The 12,995-nt window shown below is 41.2% G+C and overlaps 1 protein-coding gene across 1 annotated transcript in view; it reads left to right on the top strand.

Annotated features, from left to right (window-relative positions):
* The window catches only part of LOC6602044 (G protein-coupled receptor kinase 1), a 272,725-nt gene that overhangs the window by 146,859 nt on the left and 112,871 nt on the right, over nucleotides 1–12,995 (top strand). Inside the window, exons 11-12 of the mRNA XM_026985719.1 lie at nucleotides 5,184–5,284; nucleotides 5,348–5,566. Of these exons, the coding sequence (XP_026841520.1) occupies nucleotides 5,184–5,284; nucleotides 5,348–5,566 (320 nt within the window). The remainder of the gene's footprint in view (nucleotides 1–5,183; nucleotides 5,285–5,347; nucleotides 5,567–12,995) is intronic.

The raw sequence follows: 12,995 nt of genomic DNA, 5'->3' as shown, positions 1-12,995 counted from the left end.
TGAAGATACAGTCATAAAGAATGACCATATCTACCAGATTGCCGAATATGGATCAGATCGGATCAATTTATAGCCAAAAGAGAAACAAATAAATTTTCAGCTAGTTCCCCATCCATTTTGGATGTTCCTAAACTACTCGTTTCTACGCGATAGTTAGCCGATGGTTTTCAAATGCAACTCTGAATAATTGTCAATCACAACGAAAAAATGGTATTCACTGCGAAAACGTAAACAATGATTGTGACAAAATTAACAAAAAACAACAACAATCATGCCGAATGGCTCGGATACATTCGAGGCTGTCGATGAGATTGAATGCGGCATGGGCGAGTCTGCCAGGCTGGAGGTGCAAGTGTGTGGCGAATAAATAGCGGACGACTGACAACATAGAACAAATATTTGTATGCTCTGTAAATGCTTTATTTATGCACCGGGACATCGAGGGCAACTGTATAGCGGACGAGCTGGCCAGATCTGGCACTACAATCCCCCTTCTCCAAGACAAGGAGGATATCTGTATGCCAATGGCCACCTGCAAGCTCATCATAAGGGAGCAATACAAGCGACTAAAAAACGATATGTGGCAAACAGTGCCACGATGTCGCACAACTCGGCAAACATGGCCGACCATGGACATGAAGCGCACCTCCGAGCTCCTCAAGTTAAGCAGGAAAAGGTGCAGCGTAGCCACACGTTCCCTCACGGGACACTGGCTAATAGGCACCCACGCTAACAGGCTGGGGGCCCCACATAACGATTTTTGTCGCAGCTGTAGAGACGAGGAAGAGGAGGAGACAGTGGAACATCTGTTCTGCTCCTGCCCGGCTCTCAGCAGAAGAAGGCTACAACACCTGGGCTCAGCCTTTCTACACGACATCTCAGAGATGTCCAAACTATGTCCCAGAAGGATAGCGAACTTTGTGAGAGCATCTGGATGGGATAATTGCTGACAGGAAGTCTCACAACGCAGGAAGGAAATGATCCTATGCGGTATCACAACGGGCCGAAACCGGCCTAAGTGTGACGGGCTCCGAGCGAGCCCGGCAGCCGCCTCAACCTAACCTAACCTAAATGCTTTATTTTATGCATAATTTATTTTTATACCCGATACTCAAAATGAGTATTGGGGTATATTAGATTTGTGGTAAAAGTGGATGTGTGTAACGTCCAGAAGGAATCGTTTCCGACCCCATAAAGTATATATATTCTTGATCAGCATCAATAGCCGAGTCGATTGAGCCATGTCTGTCTGTCCGTCCGTCCGTCTGTCCGTCCGTCCGTCTGTCCGTCTGTCCGTCCGTCCGTCCGTCTGTCCGTCTGTCCGTCCCCTTCAGCGCCTAATGCTCGAAGACTATAAGAGCTAGAGCAACGATGTTTTGGATCCAGACTTCTGTGATATGTCACTGCTCCAAAAATATTTCAAAACTTTGCCCCGCCCACTTCCGCCCCCACAAAGGGCGAAAATCTGTGGCATCCACAATTTCGACGATACCAGAAAACTAAAAACTAAAAATCGTAGAAGATGACTATATCTTCTAGAGTACAAAATCTGAACCAGATCGTATAATTATTACAGCCAGAATCACGAAAACAATTTCACTCTTTCTCCCTCTGTCTCACTCTAACACACAGGTTTCATGGTCGGTTTTGCCAATTGCAAAATATGAGTTCAAGGATCTCAGAACCTATAAAAGCCAGAGCAACCAAATTTGGTATCTACACTCCTGTGATATCGGACCTTGACCGTTTTGTGTCGAAATTTCGACACACCCCTTCCCCCCCCGCAAAGGACGAAAATCTGAGGCATCCACAAATCTCAGAGACTATTAAGGCTAGAGTAACCAACCCCACTCCTTTTAGATCTCACTATAAAACGTATATCTCAAAATTTCGCCCGAGGTCACGCTCAGACTGATTTTCTGTCTCTCTCGTAGGCACTCTTTATCGGAGTCTGCCGGAGGAGAGCCATACTGACTAAGTATCGGGTATAACCGTAGAGTTGCGGTGTCCGCAGCAACTCACAACGTTCTCCCTCGTTTAATAATGAGTTTTTTTCGGACATTATCGAGTTGGATCTGGACGGATCATGTAGCGCCAGCACCTTTTCTGGCAACAAGGGCCCCCGCCAATGCGAACCAAAAAAGACTACAGAATGATTTATTGGAAGTGCTGAAAAATAAAAATAAATAAGTTTATAATTTGCATTACGGTCTAAACAATATTTTGCGATTGCAGATCGTATCTGTTCTGCTGACTGATTCAAGTCACTAGAACTATTGCTACTATCGGGCTGTTCGCATAATTTTCTGTTGAACCAGGGCCGAAATAATTGCTACATCTTCATCATCCATTATAAGAAACAAATTAATAAATCGTCCGCGAAAATTTGATGTACTTGTTATCGGCTGATTTTGACGGATGGTGGATGGCGGATGATGCCAGTGTGAAGCGGAGTTTCACCTCCATCAAAAAATCCCACCGTTCCCCCGGGATGGGCTCTGTGTTAATGTAGCTATACTGTCTATGTATCAGGTATAAATGTAGAGTTGCGTTCGCAGCAGCAACTCACAACGTCCCGCCTCGTTTTTAATTGTGTAAGTAATTTTTTATACCCGATACTCAAAATGAGTATTGGGGTATATTAGATTTGTGGTGAAAATGGATGTGTGTAACGTCCAGAAGGAATCGTTTCCGACCCGATAAAGTATATACATATATTCTTGATCAGCATCAATAGCCGAGTCGATTGAGCCCTGTCTGTCTGTCCGTCCCTTTCAGTGCCTAGTGCTCAAAGACTATAAGAGCTAGAGCAACGACATTTCAAATCCGGAATGTCAAATCCAAAATGTTTAAAAACTTTGCCCCGCCCACTTCCGCCCCAAAAAGGGCGAAAATCTGTGGCATCCACAAATCTCAGATGCTATTAAGGCTAGAGTAACCAAATTTGGTTTCCACACTCCTGTTTGATTTCACTATAAAACGTATATCTCAAAATTTGGCCCCACCCCTTTCCGCCCCCACAACGAAGGAAAATCTGAGGCATACGCAATATTGAAGATTCTAGAAAACTAAAAACGCACAATCATAGAGAATGACCATATCTATCAGATTGCTGAATCTGGATCAGATCGGAACATTTTTATAGCCAAAAGGAACAAATCTATCTACGCACTCTTTGCCGTGTCGTTCAATATTAGCGGCGTCTGCCGGAGGAGAGCCATACTGACTAAGTATCGGGTATAAATGTGGAGTTGCGGTCTCCGCAGCAACTCACAACGTTCCCCCTCGTTATTTAGAAGCTAGCTCCACAGAGCTGGATGAGTTAATGAAAATGATATAAAATACATTTAAATATCACATCAATACAAAATTGTTGACAACATTATTAATACTTTTTTTTTGTATTTGTTTTTGAAAATTTGCAGGTGTTTCTTCGTTTTCTTCAAGTTAAGAATTTATTTTTTTCTGAAAAAATATTGCCAGCACTGGTTACCAATTTCCGATAGGTCTTTTGTTCGCCTGACTATTAACTAAACACAAGGCCAATATTTGAAATGTGGTCTGAATCTGGAAAACAAATGTTTTTCCCATGGCCAATTTTATGTGGTATGTTCACGGGTCGGAAAACCTTATGCGTTGTTTGTTTTTGTGCATGGTAAATTGTTATATACCAACAGCATCTCGCAAGTAAATATATTCTTCCGCACGCACATACATGTCGACCATAAATTTTTGGCAAATCGCACGACATTGTAAAATAAAATTGTCTCGGCCGCGTCTAATCATCAAACTATACGAAGAGTTTTCGGCTCCTGTTTAGAAAAAATATATTTAAAATTAATTGAAAATTTATTCTTTAATAACAAATTAACTATGTTCTTACTATGTGCTACGTGATCTCGTTGTTTAAAGTTTACACAATATCCGTCTTGTCCCTTCCAGAAAATTAGTGGATATAGGAGACCGTCATATGAACGATCGGTATCACTAATAAACTGAAGATAATTATTTCTTCTTCGAATCACGATTTGTCGCGTAGCTGTACGGTCGCCAACCATGATGTCAGCTGGTGTTCTAGTTTTAGTCTGGTATTGTAGTTTGTGCATGTGTGATTTGAATAATTTCAATAATTCATTGTGCTCATTTAACAGAGCGTCCAGCTCGCTGACGATATGCCTGCCAAAATGTGAATTGAGATTGGCGCACGCGATTGGCGAGTGCACAGACTCATTTTAAATTTGAGTGCATGACAATGCGGGCATTCCTTTTCCAAAGTATCAATAATGAATGAGCATAATATTCCACATAAGGCTCATACTGGAATGCTAGTCGAAGAAATAAATTTGATGTAAATGCTTGATGATTGATTTGATACGTCAGTCGACTATGTATCTTCGGGCTACTCTCCGTTCAAGTTGCTTTTGTTAATTTCATTAATCTCGGGCCTCTTGCGATTGTGATTTACGTAACTGCGCCATGCTCACACGCTCATCTGCATTGTTTTCTTGGATTTTTTCACATAAAATTCGTACTCTTATATCTCGCATGGTTCTAGACTTGATCGTTTGACGACTCAAATTGGAGCCTCTGCGTCTTATTGGCATTGCTCAAATATATTAAATTCTCTGGCTGTTTGTAGTTGAACTTCTTCGAAATGGCTTGACTCCTTGGCACGGCTTTGGCTATGGCTTGACACATATGAAATCTCAGTAGGCCGAAACATTATTTGTTTCATCTCGGAAGCGAAAACATCTAAAAAAACTTATAATCGAAAGCACATCAAATTTCAAGAAAATCGGTCGAGCCATTTCGGAGGAGATCAGCAACGAAATTGGTGACACGAGAATTTTATATATTAGATATTGTAAAAAATGCAGATTAACTAGACTGACTATTGTTGTCATGTCGGATTATACTAGAAATATATGTATAGTCTTGGCTCGGAGTAGTTTGGAAGAACACCCAAAATAGCCAGAAAATAAAGTCTCGTAAAATACTCTCTGCTTTCATATTCTCAACCCGAAAAATACTATTGTTAAAACCCAAAAAAGATTTTCAAATGGTAAAAAACATATAAATTGAGTAACTTGGAAGACAATTTTTCCACTGTTGTCCATGTTATATAGTTTTCAGCATAAGTGTAAATATAAGCATATAAATATATGTATTGTTTTCTTTGACAGAATGTTGAACTTCCTGAATCATTTTCTGTCGAGCTAAAGAATTTATTGGAAATGTTACTTCAAAGGGAGGTTTCTAAACGACTCGGTTGCATGGGAAATGGGTGAGATGCTAAAATATTATATTTAATATTAATTACAATATATCGATTTATATATTTCAAAAGCGCTGATGAAGTAAAAATGCATAATTTTTTTTGTGGAATCGACTGGCACCAAGTTTATATTCAAAAATATACTCCCCCATTAGTACCTCCAAGAGGAGAAGTAAATGCCGCGGATGCCTTTGATATCGGATCTTTTGATGAGGAAGACACAAAAGGCATTAAGTTAAATGACACCGACCAAGATCTTTACAAGCTTTTCTCGTTGACCATATCGGAAAGGTAAGTTGTAATTTATAAAATACACCGCGGTAAACTATCGAACCTTGTATGCTTTATGCTTTGTTTTTTCTAATAAACGAATGATTCGATTGCACTGTCTTTCAGCGCGGTGCAAGAATTCGAAATCATGGCATCCCAATCGTTTTGTTTTAAACGAGTGTCTAAGCTTGCCTCTTCCCGATCAGCAGTTAATGTTGGACAGATACAAAGTACTTGTTCAATTCGAATTTAAAAAACCCATGTTCTGTTTAGAGATATGTGACCGTAAGCTCAGTTTCTCCGAACGTTCTACTGACCCACCGCTCTTGACACCGGCAGTGGGTTTCCGCCACACACCTGTCCTGGTCTTCGGCTCTAGTTGCAGCGGCGGGCAGATTACCAAGGGCTAGGCGCAGACGCGTAATGCGTAATACATGATGATGACCCTGACAAGAGAGCAACCCGCCAATGTTAGCCATTATGTCAGATAGGCTCTGTCTCCCGTGTATTGTAAGCGTTGCTTGAAGAATGTGCTGTGGTCAAAAAAAGCCCCAATCACTACTCTGACAGTCTCTAACTTTTTTCCTGTAACACGACCGATTCGGTTTTGTGCGCTACCAGGCTGGGGTCGTTTTTTTGTCTTGGAGGTCGGATGGCTAGCGATCTCTGTTTCTAGGCGACTCTCTATAAGGCGCTCGAAGAGTTTCCACCTGAGGTTGAGCATGAACTGCACCCTTTATTCTTTGGGGTCTTCCCACTTATAGCTTCGTGCTCGAGGGGAAGACTTACTTCTGCATACAATAGTGGTACAATAGTACCGATTGCGTAGTATATCCGGGCAGGTGGGCATGCTTTGCGCGCTAGCTTAACCATCACCGGCTTGTAAGAAGCTATTGATGGTAGATGGCGATTCGAAATAGTAAGAATCTCAGCTTAGATCTTCTTAAAGACAGTAATATCGACGGACTGCACAATGTCCTCGAACTCCCCAATCTTCTCCTGCACAAGAGCTATACACCTTCTCGTCCTCAATAACGCACATGATTTTCAGCGTGTTTTAGCTGGCTTGTCCGGAGCAGTCACTGTGGGAGTTCTAGCTAAAACCTGCCTTGTATCGAGCACAGACAAATCGGCCTCGTGGATTTGTTGCCGCTGATGTAGCTGCTGTTTGCCCGGAAGTTGGTCAACTGTGGTAACTTTAAATCACCGAAAGCTATTTCAGATGATTTGCCGGCGTGCACGCATCGATGAAAAAGAAAAGCTTCTACCGCCTCTTGCCAAATTCGACAGTCTTGTTGTCTTTGCATTGCCCCTTCGTAGCTATCCAGTATCGACTTCTTTCTGCTCTCTTCGCTAATCCGCGAAATCCTGTGAATTTATTAGGTCAATAATTAGTAGCAAGCCCTGTGTGTCCAATGCTTCCGTACTTCACTTTGGCGTTTGGCTACATCTATGCAGCACTTCATAGCCTGCGCTTCCCTACTCGGTCGCCCCTGCGTTGAAGTCGCCTGCGATTCTAACTGGGGAACGGCTGCGTTTATCTTCTGCTATTTCTTTTATTAACTCCACAAAATTGATCTTGCTTTTCCTCTGTGAACCAAGCCGACTTTTATGAATAGATTTGGGGCTTTAAAAATGTTCAATAATTGTTTCCAAACATTTTTAAAAACTTTTTATAGAGGTTATCTTTTGTACACCTGGTTTTATTGAAAATATTACAGTTCTGAAGAGCAGCTATACCACCATGCGTACCACCATAGTTAAAACACTTTCTTTTTTTCAAGGCCGCTCTTACATCTGGCCGCAATTTGCCTCAACGCTATGCACTTATTCTGCCGGATTCGACAGAATGTCTACCCAATACTGATTCTGCCCTCCTGAAAAAACCTCTCCGTAAATTATATGGAGAATCTGAAATTCATAAAATTTTGTATGCTTAATGTTTAATGTTTAGAGTTCAACTATGCACAGTTAAACAGATTACAAATTATAAAATTATCACAATACAAGGCAGAAGAAAGTTAACTTAAATTATTCATTGAAGAAGATTTTACTTTAGGAGCGCAAGATTCATGGTCAGAGTAGTTTGAAGGACAGAGAGGAAGACGGAGAGGATAATAATGCCTAGTCGGGCGGGATGGGACAGCAATGCTGATAAGACTAATGAGGGCCGAGGATTCAACGTCGTATAAGTTTGTGGAGAAAAATAATTCCATGACAAGTCCTACGGCTTTCAAGAGAGTGCAAGTTAATGAGACGCAGCCACCTCTTATAAGAAAGAAGATGTCGAGAGGGGTCCCAATTAAGTATGCGCAGGGCATAGATAAGGAATTTTGTTTGAAGGGACTCAAGCATATTGATATTTTTGGTAATGGGGAGACCAGATATACGAACCATATTCCAAGATGGACCGAACAAGAGACACGTAGAGTAGTTAAGTGGTATAGGGGTCAGAAAATTACTTCGACCATCTTATGATAAAGCCAAGGACTTTATTCGGCTTTATTCGAAATAGCGGATATATGAGAATTAAAACATAAGTTAGGTACGAAGATATTGCCTAAGTCATTAACTTTGTACAGGCGTTCCAAGGAAATGTTATTAATTGTGAAGTCAAAAAGGTAAGGCTTGTTGCGATGGAAGGTCATGACGTTATATTTGGAAATGTTTAGAGGAAGAGCGTTAATAATACACCAATTGTTGAGAGCGTCGAGATCCGATTGAAGAAATAACGGGTACACCGGGTCGCTGTGGGAAAAACATAGCTTGACATCATCAGCATAAATTAGGACTCGAGAATTAGTTAAAACTTGGGGAAGATCATTGATAAAGAGGTTAAATAATAAGGGCCCGAGAATGCTACCTTGCGGCACACCCGAACAGAAAAAAACTGGTTTAGAAAGAGAAGATTGGAAGCAGACACGCTGATAACGATTGCAAAGCTACGCATTAGTCCAGAGAAGAAGTTTGGTCGGAAATCCTAGTAAAGATAGTTTGTGGATGAGGAATAGTTTGTGAATCCGCACAAAGGTTAGACAAATAACTGTTATAGCATAGGGTATTACAAATGGAATATTTAGATTTTGCAATTTAAGGTGCGAAAAATGGAAAAAACAGTGCTGTAGAATGCGTTAGTGGCGGGTCCGATCTCATTAAAGTCGTCGAGGAATGACCAATCTATCAGAGAAAGTGCGCTATTCAAAGAGATAAAATCAGCCCTCTTGAAGCAAAATATAGGTGAACATCAATTTTGTGCTGCATGAATGGGAACATCTTCGGATGGAGACCAGGAAATATTTGGAAGATTGAAATCTCCGAGGACGATAAGACAATCGGACTCATTAAGTTGGGACGAAACAGTTTGAAAATAGGCTGCGTGAAGCATGTAGGTTGAAAATTAAGAGGACGGTGGGATGTAAGAACACGATATAAATAGATTTATTGAGGAAAGTCGTAGATTAACCACTATAATTTCAATATTGTTATGAGCTTCGACAGAAAAAAGTTGGGATGTTGTGCCAGAGCGGACAGCAATCAAACAACTCCACCACGAGATGGACGATCCGATCTATAAATGTTAAATTTGTCAATAAGGATCTCGGAATCAGAGATTGAGGAATGAAGCCAGGTTTCGGAGAAAGCGATAATGTCGGCCTCAAAAGTTGCACTATCAGTATGTAACTTGTTCAGCTTGCTGTCCAAACCACGAACGATCTGATAGGCAATCTTTACCGTATTAGGAGAAGCTAGTTTTTTTCTACAGAGGATGTGGCAGACGGAGATGGTGTAGGAAGAATACCAACTCGATGTTCAGGGCTAGTGGGACGATTTGTAAAGAGGTGGCAAATCGTGTGCACCGGCGAGAAAGAGGGGTCAAGCAAACTATTTACATGCTTATCCGGGACGAGAATTTTAAAAGAGGAGATGTTTTTTATTTATTTATTATTTATTAAATTAAATTATCAAATAATCTGTTAATAATGGTACTTAATTACAAAAGGCGGAAAAAGAGAAGTTAAAAGTTAGCTAAATTAAAGTGATTATAAATATTGCAAGCAATTAGTTTAAGATACAGTTCAGGGGATAGGGTATAGCAATGGGATAATAATTATGGCATAAAACCCTAAAAGGTTCATATGGGTAAACGGATAGGCCTAAAAGTACGGGTAGGTCTAGATGGAACGGCCAAGTCAATCTGACCCAAGAGAGATTGGGAGTCAACAATCCCGAGAAGGAGCTTGTGCACGAACATTACGCCATTGCATATTCTGCGATGGTGCACCGACGGCAGGTCAATAAGATTTAGCCTAGTCCGGTAGGGTGGCAAGATTCTACCCGAGTCCCAGTTAAAGCTACGAAGGGCAAAGATTAAAAATTGCTCTTTATATTGCTCCACACACAAGAACAATACTCCAATATAGGACGTACTAACGAGATGTACAGTTCTTTCCTAACGTACGGGTCGTCAAACTCCTTGGACCAACGCTTGATGAACGCTCAAACACCCTAAGCTTTATTTACTCTTGCAGCTATATGGCTTTTAAAGCACATGCATCACGATGCATCTTATGATCAAAAAAGACTCCGAGGTCATTTGAACTCGAAATTCGCTCGAGGACATGATTTCCTAGAACATATGAGACAAAAAGTGGAGCGCGACGGTAAAATGTCATAAGTTTGCTTTTGGAAAGGTTCAGAAAAAGAAGATTAGTTGAACACCACAATAGTAGTTCACTTAGATCCAGTTGAAGGCGTGTGTGCAAATACCAATCAGAGTAAGACAGACAGATTTTAACATCATCAGCATACATTAGTGTAGTTGAGTATGTTATAACTTGAGGAAGGTCATTCACAAATAAAATAAACAGAAGCGGGCCCAGATGACTTCCCTGTGGCACACCTGAAGTAACATTAACAGTATTTGACAACACGTAAGAAAACAAAACACGTTGAGTACGGTTAGAGAGATAGGACAAAATCCAATCTAGAAGGTTCGTTGGGAATCCTAATAAAGAGAGCTTGTGAATAAGCAGAGCATGGTTCACAGAATCGAATGCCTTGCTGAAGTCCGTAAAAACTTCATCCGTCTGTAAACCAATTTGAAAACCACGGTGGATTAGGTTAGAAAACTCAAGAAGGTTAGTCGATGTTGAACGATGTTTGAAAAAACCGTGTTGCGACGGAGATATCAAGCTGCAACAAAGATGTTGCAGTTGCCGGGTGACCAGGAACTCAAGAAGCTTCGGGATGGCGGAAAGCTTTGCGATACACCGATAGTTTTCAATGTTTGATCTTGAACCTTTTTTGTGAAGCGGAATGATATAGGACGCATTCCAAATTACTGGGAGACAAGACTGTTCCAAGGAGAGGTTGAAGAGAAAGGTCAAGGGTTTGCAAAGGGACTGGGCACAGTGTTTTAAGATGCAACTTGGTACCTTATCTGGACCCGCAGAAAACGATATGTCCATAGATGACAAACCTTCCAGAACAATGCTTTCCTCGAAAAAGGGCAGAAAAATGCTGTTAGCTTGAGGTAGCTGGTACGGATACGGAGTGGATGCGTTGTAAATATGAGACGAGTACGTTGTTTGGAAAAAGTTAGCGAATAAATTTGCAATACCAACAGCAGAAGCTTCTGTTTTGTTCTGGTAATGAAGGGACGGAGGAAAAACGTTTGACTTGCGCTTAGAGTTAACGAACGAATAGAATTTTTTAGGATCACTTCGAAAGTTACTACTACATTGTGAAAGGTAATGATTATAACACTGAGTATTGACGGCAAGGAACAGAGAGCGAGCGGAGGAGTATAGAGCTAAGGCCAACGTGGAGCCCGACTTCTGGTACTTTTTATAGAGCCGGGATTTATTATTTTTTAAGTATGACAAATACTTGGAGAACCAGGGAGGCTTGGACGATACAGGTACAGTGATATCTGGAACAAACGTATTTAGGGCGGAGTAAATAGAACTATAAAACGAGTTAACAGTTGCATCTATGTTCGGTAATGAATAAAGAAACGACCAATCAACACGCGAGAGATGTAGATCTGAATCGATAAAGTTTGTTTTGCGAAAACACTGTCAGCACCTCCAGATTGTGTACACTCCAGTGATATCAACAAAGTTGGATGGTAAGGATCTTCAGGGAGAGATATTGGGCTTGCTCTAGATACCGTAGCAAGAGAACCATCGTTAACAAAAACGAGGTCAAGAAGTCTGTCCCTAATGTTTTTAACGGCATTAATTTGGACAAGGGAAATATCCGTTAGCCCATTGATAAAGTCATTATGGCAATTGGGAAACAACAGGTTAGCGTCATCACAAGGCAGCCAAGAAAGAAATGGGAGGTTAAAGTCCCCCATGACAATAATTCGATCATTGCACCCTAATGCAGAATCAACAATATTAATTGCTGAGAGGTGGTATAAGTAAAGCTCAGCATCAGACCTGGGAGGAATGTAAGAGCAGGTTAAATAGAAAAATGCGGAGCCAACACGAACTTTGACTGCAACAAATTCAATTCCGTGAATGTTATTGAATGGGAATAGCTCAGATGAGAAAACAGATTTAACTGCAATCAGAACCCCACCTGCAAAAGATGGGCGGTCCATTCTATAAATAGTGTAACTATCAATGAAAATTTCATGATCATTGACAGAGGAGTTAAGCCAGGTTTCGGTAAACGCGATGGCATCGAAATCAAAGGACGCGCTATTAGTATGAATTTGACGCAGTTTTCCCAGCAAACTGCGAACGTTCTGATAGTGCATGGAAAAATAGTACATCAGTTTTTTGGAGCATGTTCGGTTATTCTTGGATTCGAGTTCGAATCTTTGAGAAGGAACTCATGCATAATTGTATGCTCAGATCATATTGACGGTTTTAGAGAACTGGATAGTAAAGAATCAGGGAGAAGAATTTTAAAGGATGATATGTTGCGCTTATGTTTAAATGTAAATTTAGTCACAGCTATATCAACAGGCGAAGTGTTAAGTTTAAAGGAAAGATGTTGTTTAACATCTTCCGTTGTAGCCTCAGGAATAAGACGAGAAACAAATATTGCTTTCCGACCACTGCTCTAAGTTGAAGTCCCGAGCGAGATCGAGATGGTGGAGCCACTCCTAAAAGAGATCTCGGTCCAAGGGCAGAGGAATTGGCAGCAATGGTTGTAACAGGAATTTGAGTAGGAATTGGAGCAGGAATTGGAGCAGGAATTGGCAAGACGTCGTCAGCAACCAGCACACCCGCACTAGGAGCACTCACCGCGTCAGAAGTGACGGCAACAGGAACTGCGGTGATGGGATTGATGCTGTTGGGAACTTGGATGCTCGAAGGAAGCACATTGCTCGGTGTAAAGAATACCGGAGCCACCGTTGGCGGCGTGGCATAACTACACGGAGTAAAAAATGCTTCCGATGGATGAAGGTAGGCGTACCAATCGGATTAGGTTG

Source organism: Drosophila persimilis, unplaced genomic scaffold (assembly GCF_003286085.1).
Source record: "Drosophila persimilis strain 14011-0111.01,24,50 unplaced genomic scaffold, DperRS2 tig00000002-arrow-pilon, whole genome shotgun sequence".
NCBI lineage: Eukaryota > Metazoa > Arthropoda > Insecta > Diptera > Drosophilidae > Drosophila > Drosophila persimilis.
Note: the sequence above shows the minus strand (reverse complement) of the source record. Positions and strands in the feature narration are given on the sequence as shown.